Source organism: Hydra vulgaris, chromosome 01 (genome assembly GCF_038396675.1).
Source record: "Hydra vulgaris chromosome 01, alternate assembly HydraT2T_AEP".
In the NCBI taxonomy this organism is placed as follows: domain Eukaryota; kingdom Metazoa; phylum Cnidaria; class Hydrozoa; order Anthoathecata; family Hydridae; genus Hydra; species Hydra vulgaris.
The window spans coordinates 57,734,143-57,760,000 of NC_088920.1; the positions used below are offsets into that span (position 1 = coordinate 57,734,143).

The 25,858-nt window shown below is 27.4% G+C and overlaps 3 protein-coding genes across 14 annotated transcripts in view; all 3 read left to right on the forward strand.

Moving 5' to 3' along the window:
- The window catches only part of LOC136075468 (mucin-2-like), an 80,339-nt gene extending 73,141 nt beyond the window's left edge, over positions 1-7,198 (forward strand). For both annotated transcript variants that reach the window (XM_065788753.1, XM_065788752.1), the window contains 2 exons: positions 3,146-3,166; positions 4,706-7,198. In XM_065788753.1, the coding sequence (XP_065644825.1) occupies positions 3,146-3,166; positions 4,706-7,026 (2,342 nt within the window). In that variant the 3' untranslated portion in view covers positions 7,027-7,198. The remainder of the gene's footprint in view (positions 1-3,145; positions 3,167-4,705) is intronic.
- A 3,595-nt stretch (positions 7,199-10,793) lies between these two features.
- The window catches only part of LOC136075470 (macrophage mannose receptor 1-like), a 137,239-nt gene continuing 122,174 nt past the window's right edge, over positions 10,794-25,858 (forward strand). For 8 of the 11 annotated variants that reach the window (XM_065788755.1, XM_065788761.1, XM_065788756.1 and 5 more), the window contains exon 1: positions 21,037-21,186. In XM_065788755.1, coding sequence (XP_065644827.1) covers positions 21,132-21,186 — 55 coding nt within the window. In that variant the 5' untranslated portion in view covers positions 21,037-21,131. Of the gene's footprint in view, positions 11,161-21,036; positions 21,187-25,858 lie in introns of those variants that run through there. The other 3 variants (XM_065788766.1, XM_065788764.1, XM_065788765.1) reach the window with 2 other exon arrangements.
- Positions 11,274-12,707, forward strand: LOC136074576 (uncharacterized). The gene has a single exon (XM_065786912.1). The coding sequence runs from the start codon at positions 11,274-11,276 to the stop codon at positions 12,705-12,707; it is 1,434 nt and encodes a 477-aa protein (XP_065642984.1).

The following is a 25,858-nucleotide window of genomic DNA, read 5'->3' on the forward strand; positions in this document are numbered from 1 at the left end:
AATGAAAGCTTATCAAACATATATTAGGAATTTATGTCCTCAAAATTAGGGCCAATTACTGTCAAAACTTCAATTGTTTTTGAAAGAAACCCGTTACTCAAAGAAGCAAAAAATTGAAATAATCAGATATTTAAAACAATTTTTTTATAAGCTCTGATCTGAATGGTTTTGAATGGTTTCTAAACTCTCTGTTAAGTTTGAAGCGCAATAAATTAAAAAATTTAGAAACCATTACATAAGCATAACACTTGCCTTTCACTCTTTCACTAACAAAATCAAAATTTAAGAGTTAAAATCTTCTTACAAAAAAATAATCTAAAGTGTGAACTGTTTCTATACCAATGCAATCTCTGTTGATAATAAAATGACCGATTCAATTGCAATATGTGGAACATTTGATTATTGTATTATCTCTCTAAAACAAGGCTTTGAAATGACTCAGAACAAAATATTGATGAATATAACAAATATTGCAAAATAAGCGTTAAGGTGGTGGTGTAGCAATTTAAGTACTGAAGCAAAATCAAAACAATTCTATTAAGTGTGAAATCTGGAATGTTTATACAAAAAGTCTCTTTACACAACATATCAAAGTTTGTACATTCCAGACAACCAATGAATCCTCAAATTATATGTTGCTTTGTTATTTAGTAAAATTTCTATTCTTAACTTTTCTCATATTTTTATGCTAGGTAACAACACTAAAGGTCACCTAAGTATCACTTGGAGAATGTTAGTTTTGGAACTTAACTCCATAAAGTGAATTTCAGTTGCTTAGTTTTAACAAAGGTGATTCCAATTCAATATCAAACTTTATCAATCAATTTGGGTATTTTGTTTATACATAAAATTGAGAATAAAACGTTCAATTTAACATTTTAACAAGCTTGTAATCTCAAGGTAAATAAAATAAAGAAAATCATCCTAGGGTTACTTTACATTCTTAAAACCTTATTTCAGAAATAAATAAGCTTAGTAAATCAACTGTTAAACTAAATGGAAGAGTAATTAACTTTAGTTAAATTTATTAGAGTAAATACATTTAGTCTAAGGATTCGTCCATAAACTACGTTACATTCTATAGGGAGGGTAGGCGTTAGTGGTTTTGTGATACAAATATAATTACAATAATAATTATTAAGGAGTTGTGATGTTGTGACTAAGGTAGAAAAGGTCAAATTTGTGGACGCCTTAATCAATCTATTAAAACTGAAATATTTATAGCAAAAAGAGCTTATGAAATAAAAATATTGTCAAAATCCAAGAATAATTCAAAAAGTTGTCTACTTATACTCTATAAAAAGATTCAAAATAGTTTACTAATACGTTATAAAAAACGAAAAGTAAAGATAGACTTCGCTCTCTTTAAAATACTTAAGGTAAAGTTGATGAAACTCTTCCTAATATAGTTGATCTTCTGAAATATCAATTTAAACCTATGTTTACTCTTTAGATCTCTAAATATTTTCTAAATTAAATGAAAGGGTTATTAAACCTAAATGGATTGATAATGGAAACTTTGGTTTCTCTATCTTAGACATTATAGGGAACTTATCAATCTAAATCCTTATGTATCTTTTGGATCTGATGGCTCGAGTCTCTTAATACTCCAGTCAAAAAGTTTGCAACTCCGCTTACAAAATTTTTTCATGAATTCTTTACTTCTATAGCAGTACCCTTTTTCTGGAAATTAACGAATTTTAGTCCTTGTTATATAATAATAGTCTATAATATAAAATGGAGATAACTATTTGCTAAAAGCCATGAACCTATTTAAATAGTCTCTGAATATGCAAATATAAAAAAAAAATTTGGAAGAACAAAGTCTTAAGACACATTAATGACAAATGGCTTTCTTCATTTTATATTATGAGAAAACAATTAATACAAACTTTTCATACTATTTAGTCCTCCATAGCATCTTGATTTTGCCAAGATTTTTGACATTCACATCAGACTTATTGGTTTACTAAAAAAGACATTGAATTTTGTTAATGAAAAAATGGCCCTCAAATTTTAAAAAGTTTTTTAAAACCATAAATATGCAGTGTCTTTTGGGCAACTTATCTATAACCTGATATAGCCTTGCTTAAATTTGTTCAAAGCAGGTTAACAAAATAAGCTTCCATCTTCAATACTACAAAAGATTAAAAAGCATAAACCTACCGTCACTTGATTTATGATGCCTGAAATGTTATCTAATCCAAATCTTTAATTTTTATACATCACTTTTATATAGTTAATAATATACATTTACCAATATTTTTTTTTTATGTAGTCACTATTTTTAAATTTGGGGAGAGTATGATTCAAACCGTCTTCTGTTATATTCGGGAAAACTCTGCAATATGTAATAACAACTCAATAGTTTGCAATTACCATTTCTTAATTAGTAATTGATTTAATGTGTTTATTCTGTTTTTTAATGAGAATATATGAGGTTTTTGATTACAATTTTAAACTTTGGGCATTATGTTTTTAAAAAATTTAAAAAGTATACTTTTTCTTAACAAATTTTTAGCAGGTTAAATTATCTTTCTAATTATGTAAATATGACGCACCGTTCATGAGATCTTTAAAATTTATTGAAAATTGCTCAACTAGCCCCGCTCTACCCTAATCCTAATTTTTATCATTTTGCTGATTTGTGTAATAGTTTATTGTATTTTCAATAAGTGTCTTATGGCATTTTGTCATATGTCTTTATTTCATAAGATAAATAATTTAAATGTTAGTACTTAGCTGCATTTTATGTTTTATATATTAGATAATTTATCAAGTAGTGCAAGAAATGTCATTAAAACAATTTAAAAATATATATTAATTTTTTGATGTAGTTCGTTTCAGTTGAAGTTCAAGTTATTTTGAAAAAAAGTTATCTTGAAATTTAAAAATATAGTAGAGTTATCTAAATTTAATAAAAATTTTGTTTGAAAATAATAATTAGTAAAAATTAAATTTTGTTGTAAATCAGTCAAAACTACGATAACATTTACATAATTTGAAAATTGTGTTTTAAAAAGTAATAAAATTGCACAATAGAAACTAAATAAAATTCTTATTTTTAATGTATTCCAAAAAATTGTTTGTTACCATGTTTATTTTTTGGAAATTATTTTTATTAATTTTTTTTTTTTTTTTGCAGCTCTTCCTAAAGTTACTAAAGGTAATGGTTTTTATTTTGCTATACTGTCTTTTATTTATTTACTTTTTAATATTAATTTTTCCTTACTTATTTTAGTTAGGTTTTTTCTTACACTAAAGTCTTATTGTAATTAAATATAATGATAACAAAATCCTGGATTTTTCAGTCATTTAAATATTTTTTATTTGGTTACAATAATTTTCAAAAATATTTAAAACTATTCTATTTTGGATATTATAAACATATATGTTTGGCAGTGGAAAAATAATTGCGCAATTTTAGTTACTTTAATTACATAATTCCTATCATGATTTTAAAACGAAAGTGAATTAAAATTACAAAATTACAATTACAAAATTACAAGATATGAATAGTAAAATAAAGATATCGAATATAAGATACTCATAGTTAAAATTACAAGATTGCAGATTACAAAATCATAAGATATTCATAGTAAAATGCCTAAAAAGTAATAAATAATTAATACTTTTCATTTCTTTTATTACTTCTATTTAACTCAAACTAAAACATCTAATTTTTAAAATTCACTTATCATTCATCATATTACTTATATACGCAAATAATACAGCTATGACCCAAAAGATCTAGCTGCTAATAATTATTATACATACCTATATTTAATTTTAAAAAATTTGTACTTTAAACATACTAAACATTCATGTCTGATTGCTTAACTATCAACAAATAGAAAAATATTTTATTGCTCGACATGAATTAAAATCATTTTAATTTAGTCATTGTTATTTTTGACTGTGACTTTAACGTTACTAGTTATATTTGCAAAAGTACAATAATTAGTAAACATGGTAAGTTTGAAGAAATAATTGATCCTTGTTAAAAAGTTTGCCCAAGACAACAGATCATTATATAAATCAGCCCATCAAGTTAACATACTACAATTGTCTTATACTAAAGGTAAAGCTCAATGACACCTTGCTAAAAACTTTTTTCATTAATCATACCTTACTGCATTAAGCTTATTATGTTGAGCAATGTCTAGCAATTACGATTAAGGTTGTAATCAATTCTAGACGTACTTCTGATTTTTACCGTTTAACAATTCAATTCTACGAGTTAATTAAAATTTTTGAAGCACAATGTCTCTAATTGACTTTGAATTATAAAGTTTAATATTTTTATACACAAGTAGTGATAGTTAAAAGATTCTTAAAGTTCAAAAAGCCGAAACAAATAACTAAAACATATTTTATACTACTACTATGCTATGACTTCTTTGTTCTTATATTTTTTGGCATGATATTAATGCGTTCACCATACAGTACAAAGTTGATCGTTCTTAAATATTGTGTAGTTAGATATTTTGAGCCACAACTTTTTATTTTTTTTATTTTTTTTATCATGTGTTATTAAAATACAAACCCCCTTTTCCAATAACTCGCACGTGTTAAAATGTTTGTATTTTTAAAAAACTTTGATTGCAGCTTTTTATTTGATACTACCAAATTGACTAACTATAATAAAAAAAATAAGGATTAAAACTAAAATGTTAATTTCATTATAAACTTTTATTATTTACAGATATGATTTCCTGTTGGTTTCTGAAAAGATTTTGTAAACATCACTATGACAAAGAGCTTTGTTCTATAGTTGACCAGTCGTGTCGAACAACTAAAATCCGATATAAAGCAACAACACCAACTATTATTTTAACAAACTCAATAAAACATACAGCAACTTCAGCTAACACAATTACACCGAAAACAACTCAAGTAACCACAATTAAACCTACAACGTTATCTTATTCAACAAAAACCAATACTAGATCAGCGTTAACTACGTCAAAAAATTCAGCAACTACAACTATACCAACAACATTAATAAGATCTTCCGTTGAATCAACCGCATTGGTACCCAAAACAACCACAAATAAACCCACAATAACCATTATTGAACCTACAACAACCAAAACGAAACCCACATCCATAACTCTTCCTGCAACAACCACAGCTCAACCAAGCACAACAACAATTCAACCTATGACAACCAAAACTCAACCAACAACAATCACAACTCAACCTACAACAACCACAGTTCAACTTAGAATAACTACTATTGAACTTAAAACAACCACAACAAAACCTAGACCAACCACAACTCAACCTACAATAACCATAACTCAACCTACAACAACCACAATTCAACCTACAACAGCCACATGTCAACTTAGAACGACCACCATTCAATCTACAACAATCAAAACTAAATCTACAGCAACTATAATTAAACCTGCAACAACTACAACATCTACAGCTGAACCTACTACTTCAGCTAAACCAACAACAACCACAACTCAACTCATAACAATCCCCACTCAACCTAAAGTAACCACAACAAAACTCATAACAACTACAATGAAACCTGCAACAACATCAAATGAACCTAAATCAAGCGCAAGTACACCCACAACAACCACAAATAAACCCACAATAATAATTGAACATACAACAACCACAACAAAATCCACAACATTTACACCTCAACCTGCATCAACCACAGCTCAACCAATAACAACCACAACTCAACCTATAACAACCACAATTCAACCTTCAACATCCACAATTCAACTTAGAACAACCACAAATGAATTTACAACAACCACAACGAAACCTGCACCAACCACAACAAAACCTACAACAACCATAACTCAACCTATAATAATCAAAATTCTACCGACAACAGCCACAAGTCAACTAAGAACAACCATAATTGAACCTACAAAAACCACAACTAAACCTACAACAACCATAACTAAACCTGCATCAACTACAACATCTACAGCTAAAACTACCACTACAGCTAAACCCACAACAACCACAACTCAACCGACAACAACCCCTACTCAACCTTTAGTAACCACAACGAAACCCATAACAACCACAACAAAACCTACAACAACCACAGCTGAACCTATGTTAAGCGTAACTAAACCCACAACAACCACAGCTGAAGCTACAACAACCACAACTAAACCTAAAACAACCTTTACTCAACCTTCAGTAACCACAACGAAACCCATAACACACACAACTCAACCTGCAGCAATCACAAATCAATCTAGTTCAACAACGACTCAACTTTCAGCAACCACAGTTCAACTTAGAACAACCACAATTGATCCTGCAAAAACTACAACGAAACCTAATACAACTCAACCTTTAACAACCACAACTCAATCTACAACACCCACAGGTCAACTTAGAACAATCACAATTCCACCTACAACAACCGTAACGAAGCCTACGACAACCACAACTCAACCTACAATAACCGTAAAATCTACAGCTGATGTTATTACTACAGTTAAACTTACAACAAGCACAACTCAACCTACACCAACCACTACTCAACCTAGAGCAACCACAAAATCCTCACCTGAAGCTACCACCAAGACTAAACCCGCAACAACCATAACTCAAACTACACCAACCACTACTCGACCTCCAACAAATGCAAAATCTACAGCTGAATCTTCTACTGCAGCTATACCTACAACAACTACAACTCAACCTACATCAACCACTACTCAACCTACAACAACCTCAAGCAAACCCCCAATAACCACAATAAAACCTATAACAACCATAACTGAACCTGCAGCAACAACAACTAAAACAACATCAACTCCAACTAAACCTTCAACAACCGCAACTAAACCTATAACAAGTCTAACTGAACCTGCAACAGCCACAAATAAACTAACATCAACTACAGCTGAACCTTCAACAGTTACAAATAAACTTATATTAACAACAAATAAACCTTCAACAATGGTTACTAAAGCCATAACAACTTTAACAGAGGTTGCAATAAACGCAAATGAGGGAACGATTTTAACTTAAGTTTCGGCAACAACATCAGAAGCAACAGTAAACATTTAGTGAGGCAACAATCACAAGCTCGGACAACCACAACGGCGCATCAGTAATTACAGCTTAGAAGAATCGACAATATTTTTTAAAGTGATAGCTTAGTGTTAACGTTTTCTTAGACATGAATGTTATTTTACTTTTTCTCCTTTGTTAAATTTATAAAGTTTCAGCCTTTGCGAAAATGGTTAACTACAAATATTAAGGGTAAAACTAAAGTTAAGTTTAGCAATACATATGATTTGATCCCAAGTTCCGTTTAAATAACAAAAAAATCAATTATTTTGGTTATCTTTTTCATTTAATATATTAGCAAGGGCCATCCAATGAGTAATGAAAGGTTATTTTGAAAAAGTTAGGAAGTTAACTTAGGTTAGCAAATAGTTTCTGAAAATTGTCTTGTCACCAATCTTTTCAGTATTTTTGCTAATATTTTGTCATATTATAAAATTTTGTCTAGTTTATTACATTAAAATATTGTTATATACAAATCATTAATTAGTATTGACATATAAAATAAACAACCAATTAAAAAATTATTATTTTTGCAGTATTTTCTGAAAAAAGCAGTCTTTAAATGGAATTGATATAAATAACAGATTTTTACATAATCAGACTTCCTGAAAATGAATAACTATGTTTTGCATGTACTGGTTTTTAATGTAGAAATGTGGTCTTCCACAATATTGGCAACTTCTTTATAAGTGCTAAAATTATTAAAGTTTAAATTTTTGCCGTCAATTTGCAAGAACGATAATGATTGGGAATGATCATAGTTTTTAATTTTGTAAAAGAGCTTTAAAATTATAGATTTTATCTAACAATTGATTTTTCGGGGTCTTAGTCTCTTATAATGATGGGAAACAAGTATAACTACGCTTCAAAACGTACTACAAAAGATTATAAGAAAGGAGTTCAAAAAATATAACTTCTGCCAAGTATTCCATTATCAAGTATATTGTATCTATATAAAATCAAACGATTTAACATAGGAAATCCTTTAAAAACGCAATATTGTAGCAAAAGACTGTCACGTCAAAATGAAATCTTTTGACAAGACTGATGATACAATACAAAAACATTTTTTTTTCTGTTTTTGTATGGTATCATCAGTCTTTATCTTCACAAAATTCAGGACTTCTAAACTTCAGAGCAACAAATAAGACTTTCATTTTTTTAAATATTAGGAAAACTAAAATTTAATTTGCAAATGTTAATAAGCACTGGACTTTTAATAATTGAAACAGACTATTGAAGTGTGAGGAATAAAGATACAATACGAAAGGAACTTTGAAGGTAAGTAGATTAAAAAGGAAATTTTTAATTCTAAATACACAAGAAAAACGATCAACTATAGTGGTGGAAAAGCTTCAATAGTATATGTACCATTTATTTTAAGTTTAAAATTTTTTTATTTTTTCGGTTTGAAAGTTAAAAAGAAGTTTTTGATGTTTCAGACGGCCTTACATTAAAACCAAGACTTTATATTAAAATAATATTTCTTTCATAACAAAAGGTTCATTTATTTTCAGGTTGTTGTTTTATATACAATTCCTAAAGATTTTAAAGATTTTTAAAGTTTAAAGTAATTGTTTTTACGAAAGTTTTGTTATTGCGTTTTGGAATTGAAGTTAAAAATTTTAAGCATTTTCTGAACCAAAATATTTGATCTTTTCAATATATATATATATTAGATATAAAAATATCGATATATATTACGTATAAAAATATATATATAAAACAAAATATATATATATTACAAATAAAAATATAATACGTATAAAAATATTTTACTATATATAGTACATATAAAAATAAATCCTTCTTAAATAGTTTGATACTTCCACAAAGATAAATGAAGTTCAATAATGTTCAAATGATCTTGGCATTAGTAAATATATTTTAAAAATGTAAAATTAACAGGCTGAAATATAGTAGTCATTCTGCCTTATTTATCTTGTTCTGTAAATATAAGGGAGTCTTCCTCCTTTATAAAGCTTCATTATTTTCTTCTTAAATATTAGATAAATTAGAATTAAATCTAATATTTTTTCTTAAAATTAAATTTTAAGAAGGAAACATTAAATTTATTACACGGGTAAGTATACGTCGTATTGACGTCTGCGGGACGTCTATAAGACGTCTTGCGGACGTCACATCTCAGTAGTACGTCCTTAAGCACGTCCAGCGGATGTTCTGTGCCCACTGGATTTTATAAAAATTTGAGTTAAATAAGTAAAATAAATACTTAATTTTTGTTGAGCCCTTTTTTACGGGCTACACTGTAAAAAAGGGCTTAACAAGAGTAAAGAAATTATTTATAATGAAAAGTCCTTACAAAATAATTTACTAGTGTTGCATACTCTCCCATTTTATAATACTTAAAACAAATAACTTTTGACATAAAATGATTTGTCATGTCATAAAAGTAGAATAAAAAACAATTTTTTAGTCAACGGTGGCTGATGTAACCGTAGAAAACTTTCAAAATAAGTACAATGTTAGATTTATATTTATAAAAGAAAACTATTTTAAAAAAGACTTAATGAAACTTTAGAAACAAATTATAGAATTAAGAATAAGATGGAAATGGAACAGATTTTTATAAAAGTTCTTTTTCGCCTAATAGAAAAAAAAACATTTTTTGAAATATCAACTCAGTCAAACTGTTTTTGACCAAAAATCTGTTCCACTTAAAACACAGTTATTATTAAAAGAAAAATTTGTTGAAGTTATCTAATAATATTCTTAAACGGTGTTCCTTGAATTCCGGCCGGCATGATAAAAAACCTCAAGCTGAGAAAACTGAAACAAGTTTTCTTTACTTTAATACAACCTTTAAGTAGTAAAGTTAGTTCTTTTAGCTTATAAAGTTAAAATAACTAACTTTACTAGTTAATGCTATAAATTATTTTAATTTGTAAAATTTATTCAGTCTTCAGGGTGTTACACAGAAAACTTACTGTGCCAATAAACTAATTAAAAATGCTGCAAACATTGTTTAATAAAGACAATCCAATAGGCTGCCACATGTTAACACATAGTATACCAATAACCAGAATCTCATTATTATCTTGACAATCTAAATTTAAATCAAATACAACACCAGTAACTGTTTTCTGTGCAGTATCCTCTTTAATATTATAAATTTTAAAACATGTTTGTCATTTAAAATATGTTTTGATGTCATTGGCTTTTGCGTGTTTATTCAAGTTGTAGACTTTTCAATTCAAGAATATCCTTTTCCAAAAGTCTGCATTGTGAAAACTGATTAGGTGTATGTAATATAATTTTATTTTTTTTAATTTACACTTCTCATTAATTTTTAGGTGTAAAATCATATTGATATTTATTCTTTGAACAAACAATAGAAATCCAAATCCATGCTTTTTGTTTTCAATTATAGCTAAAGTTGTTAGGAGACAAGTTGCACAGCTCAAATTGCAAACTATATCAAACAAAGACAAAAATCAACAGTTTTATATTAATATTACTAAATTATTTGATATCATTATTATATTATTTGATTGGTTTTTTTATTTTAGGCTTTTTAATGTCTTCTTTTTTAAACGGTTGGTTTTATGTTGTTTTAAAACGTTTTTTTCATTACCTGATGACGCTGACCATAATAAGTCAACGAAATATAGTAAATATATTATTATGTCTAAAATATTTCTAAAAAAATAGTTATACGCTACCTTTTTATTAAAATCAATTTGTATATTTATAAACATATTGTATAACAAGAAATGACTTTTAAAGATTTTATATATGTATATACATAAGATCTGTATATACATGTATATACAGAAACACTAGGCGAAAGTTGGGAAGACTGCGAAAAAGCTGTTAAAGAAATTTTCAAAACAAAACTGAAAATACAAAGCGAAGTAGTGGTTGAACGAGCTCATCGTATTGGACAATTTAAAGACAACAAACCAAGAACATTAGTTATAAAACTTTTAAACTTCCAAGACAAAACCAAAATTCTCAATGCTGTAAAGTATCTTAAAGGAACTGGCCTATACATAAATGAAGACTTCGCTCAAGAAACAATATATCATCGAAGAAAGCTCTGGGAAGAAGTTAAAAAACTAAGAAGCGAAGGTAAATACGCCATTTTAAAATACGATAAAATATTTACACGAGATTTTAAAAAATAGCGCAACACACTTTTGTTTTACTAAGTAAACGCGTTCTAAATTTTACATTCTAAAATAATGGCAATAAAAAATAAAACAATAGATTTTGAAACGGTGCGCTTTAATGTCTTTGAAACCGCGAATAATATTCTCAATGACGCTGATACGCAAATTTTTCAAACGTATAATTTTAACTCTCGATATTTTGAAACAGAAACTTTCAAAACTGAACTTGAAGCTTATAAAAATAATTTTACGATAATTCACATAAATATAAGAAGCATAAATAAAAATTTTGACAAACTTAAACATTTCCTAATTGATTGCAATTATTCATTCAGTATGATTTGCCTAACAGAAACTTGGTGTTCTGATGAATCAATCCAAAATAACTCTAACTTTCAAATTCCAAATTATAAATTATTATCTTCTGAAAGGAAAGCATACAAAAAAGGAGGAGGGATTGCAACTTATGTTCGGAATGATCAAGTGATAAAAGTGAGAAAAGATCACTCCATTTCTAACCCCGATAGTGAGGTCTTTACAATAGAGATCATCAACTCCAAATTTAAAAATATTATAGTCTCTACCTGTTATAGGCCACCTGAAGGTAATATTAAAAAATGTTCTAATTATCTAGAAGAAATTTTTCTTAAAATCAATAAAGAGCAAAAAAAGTTGTTCTGTATCGGGGACTTAAACATAGATTGTTTAAAATACAAAGAGTGTCCGATCACTAAATTATTTTTTGATAACATGTTTCAACATTGTATTTTACCAATTATTAATAAACCCACACGGGTAACCTCGAATACTATTTCTGCTATAGATAACATACTAACAAACTCATTTCTAGATACCTCCTTAAAAGCAGGAATAATAAAAATTGATATAACAGATCATTTTCCAGTTTACTTTACAATAAAACATGATACAAAAATAAATAATAACTCGAAAAAAAAAATTTATAAAAGAAAAATAAATAAAAATTCTATTAAATGTTTTAAAGACGCACTATCGGCAGTAAATTGGGTTAAAGTGTATCAAGAATGTAACCTTGGGAACACAAACTCTGCATATAATACTTTCACAGATATTTTTCTAAAACACTATAATAATCATTTTCCAATCAAAGAAAAAGAAATAAAAGTAAAACATTTGAGCTGTCCATGGATCACCAGCGGAATCAAAAAATCTTCAAAAACTAAACAAAGACTATATGTTAAATATTTGAAAAACAGAAATGAAGAAAACCTATCTACTTATAAACAATATAAAAATCTTTTCGAAAAAATCAGAAAACATTCTAAAAAAGTTTATTATTCTAAATTACTTCAAAAAACTAATGGAGATACCAAAAAAACATGGAACATCATGAAAGAAATAATCGGAAAAAAGTATATAAAAACAAACAGCTTACCAGATAGAATTATTATAAATGAAATAGAACACAACGATCAAAACTCTATTGCCTATACAATTCAACAATTTCTTTGCAAATATTGGCCCTAACATGGCGTCTAAAATTCAAACCGCAAATAACTCCTTTGAAAATTATTTTACTGATCTAAATAGCGAACTAACTTTCAACGGATTAAGCTATGAAAAACTCGAAAATGCAAAAAACTCTTTAAAAATCAACAAAGCACCAGGAATTGATGAAATTTGTAGCAATATTGTAATAAGTATCTTTCCGATAATAAAGAAACCCCTCTTCGAAATATTTAAATCTTCAATTACAACAGGAACCGTTCCAGAGAAATTGAAAATTGCTAAAATTGTACTAATATATAAAACTGGAGAACCATACTTACTAAACAATTATAGACCAATCTCAATTCTTCCTGTATTTTCAAAACTCCTCGAACGAATAATTTATAATAAATTATACCAATATATAACAAACAACAATATCTTAAATACAAAACAATTCGGCTTTCAAAAGCAACATGCAACCGAACATGCAATTGTAGATCTTGTAAATAGCATCAACTACTCATTTGTTAATAAAGAATTTGTTTTAGGAATCTTGATAGATTTATCGAAAGCATTCGATACTGTTGATCATGCTATCCTGCTAAAAAAATTGGAAAAATATGGCGTAAAAAATGTTGCATTACTCTGGTTTAAAAATTTTTTGCTAAACAGACAGCAATGTGTTAATACTGATGAAAATATCTGTTCAAAATTGCTTAAGATTAAATGTGGCGTTCCCCAAGGTTCCATTCTAGCTCCCTTATTGTTCTTAATATACATTAACGATCTTCCAAAAGTCTTAAACAAACTTGATGTAATAATGTTTGCAGATGATACTAATTTATTTTATTCATCTCAGTCTATTGAAGAACTCTTTGAAACAACGAATATCGAACTTGAAAAACTTAATATCTGGCTAAAATCTAATAAATTATCTTTAAACACAGAAAAAACCAATTACATTTTATTCCATCCCAACCAAAAAAGAAAAAAAATACCTAATATATTACCATTGCTAAAAATAGAAAACAAAAATATTGAAAGAACCTCAATAACAAAATTTCTAGGTTTACTAATTGACGAAAATATTTCATGGAAAGCACACATTGACTATTTAAATACAAAAATAACCAAAAACATTGGCGTGCTATACAAAGCTAGACCAATGTTATCCCAAGAAAATTTAAAACATCTTTATTTCTCATTTATACAGACCTATTATACATATGGTAATATAGCATGGGCAAGTACCAATAAATCCAATTTGAAATCACTTTATCGACGTCAAAAACATGCCGTTAGAATTGTCTATAAAAAAGACAAATTCACTCATGCTGAACCTTTGTTAAAACTCCTTAATGCACTAAACGTCTATAGAATAAACATTTATCAAAACTTATTGTTTATGCTGAAATATAAACTCGGGCTTGTCCCATCACATTTCTCAAATGATTTCTTTAAAAGCAATAGAAATAGATATGACACTCGAGAAGTAGGAAACTTTAACATACCGTTTAGAAAAACAAAACTATCGCGTTTCACAATTTCATATCGCGGTCCCTATCTCTATAATAAACTGATATCCAGAAATGCCATAATTACAAAATTAGATAACCAAAATTGTTTGAAAATCTTACTAAAAAAATTCGTTTTAAATATAAACAATTATATGAACTTACACTAAACTAATACTGAAACTAGAGCCAAAATTAACGTTGAAGCGAAAATCCCAAAAAACTTCAATAACAAATAATATAAAAAATATATAAATCAAAAATAATTTTATTTATGCCTAATCATATATTTATGTGTGCAAAATCTAGCATTTATCAATTATTTTTTATCTTACATTTTATTATATGTGAATCCAATATAAAATGAACTACCATTATATTTTGTGAAACTAGAAACATGTAAAAACAAAAATACAAAAAACATTACTAGTACAAGCGGTTTCTTGATGACAAGACCATCTGGTCTTCTGCAAGTTTCCCGCGTTCTTTTAATAATAATGATACCCTGCAGTTATATTCTTTGTATTCTAAAAAGTTATGAGATTTTATTTTTTCTCCTACCATCATATATTTTATAAAAATTGTAAATTTGTATCAGTTATATAGACAGAATCACAATATTGTAAAGATAAAAGAACAAAAAAAAAAAAAAAAAAAAAAAAAAAATATATATATATATATATATATATATATATATATATATATATATATATATATATATATATATATATATATATATATATACTATATATATATATATATATATATATATATATATATATACATATATATATATATATATATATATATATATATACATATATATATATATATATATATATATATATATATATATATATATATATATATATACATATATATACATATATATTTATATATATATATATGCATATAAGTATAATCAAGGTTGTCATATATATACATATAAGTATAATCAAGGTTGTCAAATCGATTAGTTGATAAGCCAGTTCTGCAACTAGAAATATGTCCGTTTATACGTAATCTTAAATTATTAGTTTTACCAGTATATGTTTTTTTTTGCATGTTAAACATTTTAGGTAATAAATTACATTTTTGCTGCTGCATGTGATGTGACTTTTCACTTTCCAAATAGTAACGTTAAATGATTTAAACTTATCTACTTCTTGAAGGTATAGTTTGCAAATTTGGCACCGAATATCTTTGCATTTAAACATGCCAATCTTCTTACAGTTACTTCAATATTATTAGAAGTAAGTCTTCTTAGTAAGTTAGGAGGTTGTTTAAAAGCTAATACCGGGTGAATATTAGAAAAAACATTTTTAATTTTTTCATTATAAGATACTTTGACCAAAAGAAAGGCTTCTGTTATAAAAGGTTTGCAATTGAGATTACTATAGAATGTTGTCACTAAGGGAAATATTTCTTAAGATTCCTTTTGTGGTGCTGGTCCTTGTAGTTTTGCATTATTGAATGCTTTTTCTATAACTTCATCAGGGTATTTGCAATCTTTTAACCATGACTTTGGTTCTATTAGACGCAAATTTTCGATTTCATAACTAGATGTAAAAACAACTATTCTTTTAGCAAAATTATAAGGAATATTCTTTTAAATATAAAATGATTGATGACTGTTTAGTTTAAATAGTCGTGTGTCCAAGACAGCAAGCCTAATTTGGCCCAAACTAAGTTTTATCATTAGCAAATTTATTTCATTGGGCCAACATTTAGCGAATGTATTATTTCAGCGTAATATTTTAATTTTGCAAATTGGATTTTTTCAAATATTGTACTATGTTGGTCCAACATTTAGCCAATGTTTTTTTTGGCGTAATATTTCAATTCTTTAAATCGGTTTTTCGCAAATATCGTACTATGTTGGCCCAACATTTAGTCAATATAGAATCGGCCTAATATTTTGCTTTAAAAGTCAATTCTTACACAAATGCCGCAGCCTTGTTGAGTGAATTTTCGGCCAATGTAGTTGCGGATCATTTTTTTAACATATTTTTAAAACTTGTTGCATCCATAAATTCGCCGTGACGTCACTCTTTATTAAAAGCGTTGTTTTAAAATTAACCATCTTGAATTGGGGGAGAACAAACTAAAAAATCAGTTGCGGTTTGTTGAGTTATTATTATTTTAAATCGTAAAATGTTGTCATGCAGTTGGTTTCACTAACAAAATGAAATAATTGCAGTAAAACTTATGTCTTCCTAAAGAAGAAGTGATTAAAAGAAGTGGCTGAATACAATAAATGGTGCTGTAGATAGTAGTGCGTGTAGCAAACAATGCTTTCATAAAGTCTTGTTATGTTTATGTTTGTTCGGCACACTTTATTACTGGTGGGTTACTTTTAATTTGCATCTTAATTTAGTACTGGTAAGTTAATATCAAAATAACAGTTCTTTCTATACCCTAAATAACTAAAATAAAATGTAGAAAGCAATGTAAGGCATCATTTTATTTTATCAGAGATCTTAAAGTATGTAAAAATAAAGGTAAACCATCTAAAAGACTTATATATTTTCAGACATCTATTTGCTATTTCTTTTGATTAACTTTTAAAGTAAATGTTGGACATAAAGTTATTGTTAAATAACGTTTTCTTAACTTTGCGTAAAAGAAAGATTTGTTTGCTTTTCCCCATTTCAATATGGTTACTTTTGATTTCGCGATATAGTCACATGACTCCGACTGGATGGATAACATTTTACCACGTTTTTCTTAATTTGCTTTCTTGTCTGTTTGTCCGGACCCAAAATTCTAAAAGTAAACAAACATCGGAGTTTATTTTAATAATTATTAATCAAAACTATTATCTTCAATGTTGTACAAAAGTTTAATGCTGAAGTTTACCTTTTTAAATAATAAAGCTTTAATTTAATTTGAGATAAAAAGCTTAAATAAATGTTGAACGTTTTATGCAACATTGGATCGTTATTACAAATAGATGATTCGCATCGCTACATTGACATTTATAGAGAAATAAAAACAAAAGTGTATAATAAAGGTATAAAAATTTATATATTTAATTTACATTTTTTTTCCGTTAAATTTACATATTGCAAACACCAAACATAAACCAAAAACTAACACATTGAGTTTTAATTTAAAAAGTCACCTATAAAATTTATGGAGTAGTTTCGATATTGGTTGAGCTACTTGTTATTGAATTGTGTTTCGCTGATGATATTTGGTGCCCACAAATATCTTCTTCTGTTACACCATCTCTATTACCTTGCTGCATAAGCCATGCTAATTTGACTTCACGGCTTCTGCAAAAAATTAGTTGTTTGTTTACTTATATACCAAAGAATCTAAACAAATTGAAAGTAATGGTGTAATGCATAATTGAAACTGAAAAAATAACTTTTTTAAACCACTTACCAATAGCGACATATGCAATCAACATTTTTCCTAACCCAATTTTCCTAATCCTCTTTCTTCATAGTTTAATTTTAAAGCTAAACCATTTATAAAAATTATTCTGCGTAATTAACATTCTGCTTCGTCTTTAACTCTAATTTGCCTCAAATTATTAATCTGAAAAAATATAAAATGACATTGACATTCAACTTTTACATGATTTTTCCAATATTTTGTTTACCTTCTTTGATTGCTTTGACTTTATCACTTGACGCTGATTCCTCTAAACCGAAAATAACCAAATTACTTTCTCTGATAAAAAGACATCTAACCTTCTTACCGTATTTATGTTAATAAGATATTGACAGAAAAAAAAACATACTGAAACTTTTAAGTCCCTGAGTAATAAGCGAAACTAATAATAATAACATTCTAAATTCACTGACAGGAGGTAATCCACTGTTATTTAGGGTAGTAGCCCTCCTATCTAGTAATCCGAATGGTTAATTTGTAGTTAGGTGATTTCAACACTTACAAGTGCGAGCAAGAAGTGATAATTGAAGATTTAAAAAAGTTAATAGAAACTTTAACAAAAGATAATGCAAATTTCACTAACAGAGTTCTCGATATATATAATTTATATATATATATATATATATACATATATATATATAAATATATATATATATATATATATATATATATATATATATATATATATATAAATATATATATATATTTATATATATATGTATATATATATATATATATATATATATATATATATATATATATATATATATATATATATATATATATATATATATATATATATATAAACTTGAAAGTTTTAACTTACATAAACTGAAAAACTTGTTCAATCAGTATTGAATAAAAAATAAGTTCTAATCCATTTTATTGTCTCAAAATGTTTCATTTAAAATAAAACTTCAAAGTATATATCCTAACACGGAAATTCAAATTTTAAATATATTAAATTGATTTGTATTAGGCTACAGTGCTATTATTTTTTTAGACATTGCAGGTTTTTAGACAGTGTCAGGTTATCCTGCTACTGGTTACATATAACCCAATAAAACCTGCTTCATATCCTGCGGTAAAGATGCACTTTTTAGGCTAGGCCAAGGAGAAGCCTACTCCGACATTAAACACCCCCTGCCTTGGGGCACTTTGTTGAGACCGTTATTGTGGCTTAGAGTTTATTAATGGCAATGAGGCTATTGCTTGGGCTATTAAATAGTGCACTGAGTACTATATAGGCTTGAGTATAGTTTTTTTAAAAATTTAAAAATGAATAAAGTACCAAATACTATCAAACACAAAAAACAATCGCCATTACCAAGCTCTCTAGACCTATCATTTACTAATATTCGTAGTCTTCGAAATAATTTTTTTTTCTGTTCAATCTTATCGTTTGCAAAGTTCACAAGATCTATTTGCTGTTTGTATAACTAATTTGAGTTTAGCTGTATTGCAATCTTTTGCATCTTATGATATTAGTGTTGTTAGTTATCTTCCTTTAATTCATAAAGACTCCAATAGTCACATGCTTGACATGGGAAAATGTATTCGTAAAAATTCACTTATTTGTCAAGAAACTAGGTTTGAATCCAGCAACTAATCTTTTATGTGCTTTCGTTTAGCTCCACTTCACCCTGTTGCCTTTCTATTTGCTCTATATTGCTCTCCTTCATCTCAAGACTGCACTCTTTTTGATATTGTTTCTAATTAAATTGACCAAGCTCTCTCTCTTTATCCATCCGCCAATATCTGTGTTGTTGATGATTTTAATGCTCATCGCACTGAATTGCTTGGCTCTAGTGTCAGTGACTCTGCAGGCGTTCAGGTTTACAACTTTAGCCTGTTTCAATCTCTAACTCAAAAAGTACACTTTCCAACTCGTTTTCCAGACAATCCGAACCATTTACCATCCCTATTCGACATCTTGTCAGTATGTCTTGTTGTTACAATGTCTTGTTTCTGATCCTAGTCAGTGCTCAGTTTCTCTACATTCAGCCTTAGGTGCTTTTGATCGGTGTGATTTCTCTAAAACTATTATCTTATTTTTCTTTATCATCAGAATCACCCTGTCACTATACCTCATACAACTACCAAAAAGCTGACGGGGACTATTTCCGTGAATTTCTTTGTGATGGTCCTTGCGTAGAAATCTTTATTCTTCCTACCGATAAATGTGTTTCTAGCGTGACTTCTTTAACTTAGGCTGGCATTGGAATCTTTTTTTCCCTCTCGACAATTTCAAGTCAAGCCCCACTCTTTTCCTTGGTTTATCTCACATTGTGCTGGTGAATTTTCCAATCGAAACCATTACTTTCATACTTATCAGCAAAACGATTTCCAGAAAACAGACGTCTGTTTACAAATGCTAGAAATTATTGGAAGAAGGTTTTATTTAACGCCAAGGCCCGCTAATCTTCGGCCATGAAATCTCGTATATCATCTCAAAAATTAAGTCTCGTGATTTCTGGAGAATCTTTAACAGCATTTATAATAAGTGTATATCTGTTATTCCTTCTCTCTTGTACGGACCAGATTTATTGCATTTTTTATTAATATATATATATATATATATATATATATATATATATATATATATATATATATATACTATTTATATTATTTTTTCTTATATTATTTACAGATCAATAGTATTTTGGGTCTTTGCAAGTACACTTTGGGTGTCATATTGAATTTTAAATAGTCCATAATGTAATTCATCATATATATATATATATATATATATATTTATATATATATATATATATATATATATATATATATATATATATATATATATATATATATATATATATATATGTATATATATATATATATATATATATATATATATGTATATATATATATATATATATATATATATACATATAAATATATGTATATGTATACATATATATAAATATATGTATATATATATATATATATATATATATATATATATATATATATATATATATATATATATATATATATATATATATATATATATATATATATATATATATATATATATATATATATATATATATATATATATATATATATATATATATATATATAATTTAGGTCTTTGAATATTTTTCAACAATATAAATTAAATCTCTAATTATTTGTCGACAAATTTATTTCTTTGTTCAATTTGTTATTGCTAAAAATGAGAATTATATTTGTTGGTTGTCATGGGCATAAATATATAAAAATTAAAAAAAGATTTTCTGCGTTTACTCATTCCGTATTAAATTATCTGTTGAGTTTTTTGCTTTAAAAATTCAAGTTGATTCGATTCATATCAAGTTAATTCTGAAAAATCCTTAATTAAAACTCGACTGTGAACAACTTTCTTATGGAATAATAAAGGATTATTTATAACAAAGAAAGCATTTTTTTCACTAATGAATAAATTGTTGAGCTATTTTTTTATTATGCTGTACATTTTTTGAAGAAAAAATTATACTTTTTATTTAAAACAGTTAAATTGAAATCGTCATTTTAAGATTTTAAGAAAACAAGTAGCATTATGTTATCCATGCTCATTGTGTCCCAACATTTAATTCTTTATTATTTGTTTTGCTGTAAGTTGTTAATTGTTTAAATCATGTTTTATTTATCATTTTTTAGATTAAAAGTTTTTAGAACACAAATTTTTCTCAAAAAGTTGGTATACATTTACCATAAGACGCTTTTGAATTTTTTTTTATAATGTTTATTTTACAGAACAAAAGTTTAATTCAAACTTTGCAAAACTTGAGTAACTTTAACATTAGTAATTCACAATACTGTAACAAAATTAGGTTTTACAAATTAAACGGAACTTCAAGAATTAGTCAAAATAAAGGTAGCAGCAACTCTAAAAATCTCAACTGTAATTTCTAGCCTTAAAGAAAAAATGGCTTAAAAATTTTTTTTCTTTTACTTTTCTTTGAACAGGAGAAAGTTACAATTTTTGTTTACACAGCCCTCTCTCATTTATGTTATTACATTTTCCCTAAAGTTTTCTAAAACCTATGAAATTCTTCAGGAAAAAGCCATAAGTTAAATATGCTTTAGTTTCAATTCTTTAGAAACAGTTCTGACACACATTGGTTTAAGTATTTGCTTCAGAATCAAGGGATCTAGGTTTTGATGCTGTGGCCATAATTGCAACAATGCAAAGTGTGTTGTTTTAAGGTTCTAGGAATACAAATAAACTCTGAACTTACTCAATTTTTTTTTGTTTTGGTTTTTTTATTTCAAAAGTAGATAACCATAGTGTTAAAGTCAAAACTATATTTTATTTTTTAATCAAAGAAGTGGCTAAATAAAATTATTTAGCCACTTCTTTGATTAAAAAATAAAATATAGTTCTGAGCATGCAAGATTATATAAAGTTGTGCCACAGATTTGCTGACACCTATACTTGTTGTGAATAGTTCGCTTTAACTTTGTTATTGTTTTCAGCTTTTAATTAATTACATTTTACAGACTATTAGAATTTTATCCAGATGTAAGTAATTTTCACATATATTACAGAACTGTTTTTTTTTATATATATTATAGAACTGTAGACACTTTTTTTGATGTAACAGCCCTAGTAACAAATAACATAGGTGAACTATTTATACAATATTTATCTTAATATTGGGTATTGTGGTTTATTCTCCTCCGGCGAATTACCATGAAGAGGCCATGTAGACGATCCCGCGAAGACAATTTCAACTTACTAAAGAGCATCGTCACCCGCTTCGCTGACTATGAGTTAGTGAGTTAACAAAAAAAAAAGTCAGAACGAAAGTCAGAAGAAGCTCAGTTAGAAATATATTGCACTGGATGTTAGAATGTGAAACTTTGCATAAGTGCCCCGAGCCAGCTTAGAACGGCCCTGTATAAAGGTATTTCTGAAAATCACAAGCATAGCGTAAACAAACAAAATATTTTAAATACATAAACAAAAATTTAATTAGGTATAAATATTGCAAATATGCTATGATTTTTACAAATCCTTAATAGAGTACACAAAACATAGTATGCAATAGTTATAATATTACATGCTTCTCTTATTAAATGAACAAACAAAAGTTAAAAATCAAATCAAAGAAATCATAGAATCAAAAGGTATAAGGATTTAAAGATTATTGCTCGACTAAATTAATTTTTAGTTGATAAGTAATAAAACCATAGTCGATTAGATTGACTGTTTGATTTTTTAAAATTGACTAATTTCGACTAATCGACTTTTATTCGTAGTCAATAACAACACTGTTTACCATATTGGGTATATATCTACTGCAATATAACGCTAACGTAATTTTTTTTATCATCTTCAATAAAAACGCGTGCAGTTTAAAAATAAGTCAATCGTAGTTTAAAAATAAGTTAAATCGGATCTCAATATAAAATAAAATCGTAAACATAAAATTGAAAGTCAAGACTTAAATTCAAAAACCGCATACATTAAATTATTCAATTCAAGAGCATCGTAAATAAATTTAAGCTTCCACATATGTGTGAAAATAAACATAAACAGCGAGGAGTAACGATTTATTAACAAATAGAATAATTTTCACAAATTTTTTACAATATTGACGATCATATAAAAAAAGTACTGGTTGACATTTTATACACATTTTTGCTTGTGGTTTTATAAAAATTTTATATGTAAAAAAATATGATTAAGTAAAACTGACACAAAACGTAACGCAACAAAGACTATAAAATTTCTTTAAAATTTTTTTTATTATTAATTTGTAATGGTAATTTAAAACTCTTTAAAACAATTTCTTGCATTTTTCAGAAAAGTTACTTAGCAAATATTCAGAAAAAAACATTTAAATATCCAGCAAATGCCCATAATTAACAAAAGTTGCTAAAACTATTTGTTTTCTTAAAATTTTTTTTACAATTATGTGAAAATGGTAATATTGAAAAGGTAATGCGCCAATATTGGCATATCCATATATGCCAATATGAGAATGCCAATATGGCCCCAATAATGACATTCTAATATTAGACAAACAATATTGGTGCGGTATCGGTATGCGGTATCGGCATGGCAATACTTAATAACATTAATATGTCAATATTGACGCAATATTGTTTACCATAATCAACCAAAAATGCACCCGTATAGCACCAAATCTTTTTTGCTTACGTAATTCTTATTAAATTCTTTTCAATAGTCAAATAAGAGTGCTTTGGAAAACAAATGTGGCGTTTGGAAGAATTTTCAGAAAAATTTGAGTCAGTTTGTTAAATCAACATATTTTAATATTGTAAGGATTACATAGCACTTTTTCATATATTGAAAGGTTTCTCTAGATTTAAGGTTGCTTTTGTTTAGGGTCCAACGTAAGGCTCGTTTAGGGAATGCGTATAGGGTATATTCTATACGTATTTCCTATACGTATACTTATACCCTACACGTATACCCTATACGTATATCCTATACGTATACCCTATACGTATACCCAATACGTATACCCTATACGTATACTAGGGCTTCTCATTATTCGTAAAAATCTAATTCCCTTGATTCCGGGACAAAAATGATTTTACGGGATTAGGTAACAAGCATAAATTTATCCAATTAGGTGATGGAAATGTATAAATTTAAACAAATACAAAAAAAACGCCTTTTTGATACTATTACTTTAACAAGAAAATAAATACAAAATAATTCTTAGAATCTAAGACTCTCAAAATAATACAACTATAAACTTCAATAACATTGTATTTTATATATATATTAATTTTTAAAATAATTTTTTTATAAACAAAAATTATCAATAGCGCTATCACTTAACGATGACCAAATTTTCGTAATAAAAAGATTTGCTGCCGAAAACCTTTTTCTGAATTGATTGATGTCGGTGGGTAGTTAATAAAGTATTATATAATTTCTCTAAAATATTTGTACGCTTTTTCGCTGCATCAAAAAAATCCATTTCTTTTGTAATATTTTTAACATCACAAATACATCATCTCGACTCTCAATTCGACTATGGTTTGAAATGACAGCATCCAATTTTTGATAAAGTGTTAACTCAGATGTTGTCTTCAAATTTGGTTCGGCCATAAACGACGTTTCAGTCCCATCTTTACTGCATTCTAATTCTTCAATTTCAGCGGAATTTCTACAACTATCGATATCCTCAACAAATAGCTTAGGAAATAATTTTTTAGCCGTAGCTTGAAGGATTGATTTGGAAGGTAATAGTAATACAGAATCTATATCCGATTCGTGTTTATAATTTGATGGATTATTTAAACATTTTAGCAAGTTAATTGAGTTTTTATTCCGTCTTTCAACAGTTCTCTGTTGCACTTACTCCAGCATTTTAACCAAAAAGCAAACTTTATTTTTGCGCAAAACATCTAATATAAACGCTAATACACCCGCTGCATCAAGTAGGGATGCGTTGCGTCGGCCAAGTCTTTCAATTCCCCAATTTAATTGGTTGTAACGCCGTTATTACAGTTGGCACCACTAAATATTCATCCTCCGAAATATTCTTAATATTGTTGTGTTTAAAATATATCAATGCTTTTAATATACATACTTTTAATGCACTAAATTGCTCCAACTTTGCAAGAAGACTTGTCTTTACATCCAGTCTTGTCTTTACATCCACCTTGTCTTTACATCCAGTATTAACTTGAGTTCACTATTGTGTGTAATTTATGTAAAATTTCATTTTTGAGTGGTAATTTACAAAACATTCGTAGAGTTTTCCGGACCTTTTGAATTGTTTCTGCAATACTTATGTGGTCTAATAATTCGTCAGTGATCGCAACGTCTCGTAATTTAATACATCGTTTTTTGGCTTAACTGTAAATCCACTGAAGTTGTAAAATCAATCTAAATGTAGCCCATGTGCATAACAAAGTTGATGTTCCATCCCGATTAATCTCCCACACTTTTTTATTACTGATGCACCGTCAGTTACACTAGAAATTAAGTGCTTCCATGTAGATAAATTAAATTCGGATAATTTATTATCCGAATTTAATTTATCTACACGAGAGGCTGCTTGAAAACATTCAACAATCCTGTTTGTACAAAGCTTTTCGTTGTCTTTTTTCCCAGTGGAAAAACAGCAACAAAAAGACGTCTTTAAAAGTCTTATATTCAACATTTTTAAGACGCCTTTTTGTTGTCGATTATGCAAACCTAAAAGACATCTTTTTTCGAAATCGAAAAGATGTCTTTTTTGTCTTAATCTTGTTATGAAAAGACATGAAAATGCTTTTTTAAGACGTCTTTGTTAA

Excerpts from the sequence above, each read along its gene's own strand:
- LOC136074576 (XM_065786912.1), top strand. The coding sequence starts at position 11,274 with ATGGCAATAAAAAATAAAACAATAGATTTTGAAACGGTGCGCTTTAAT.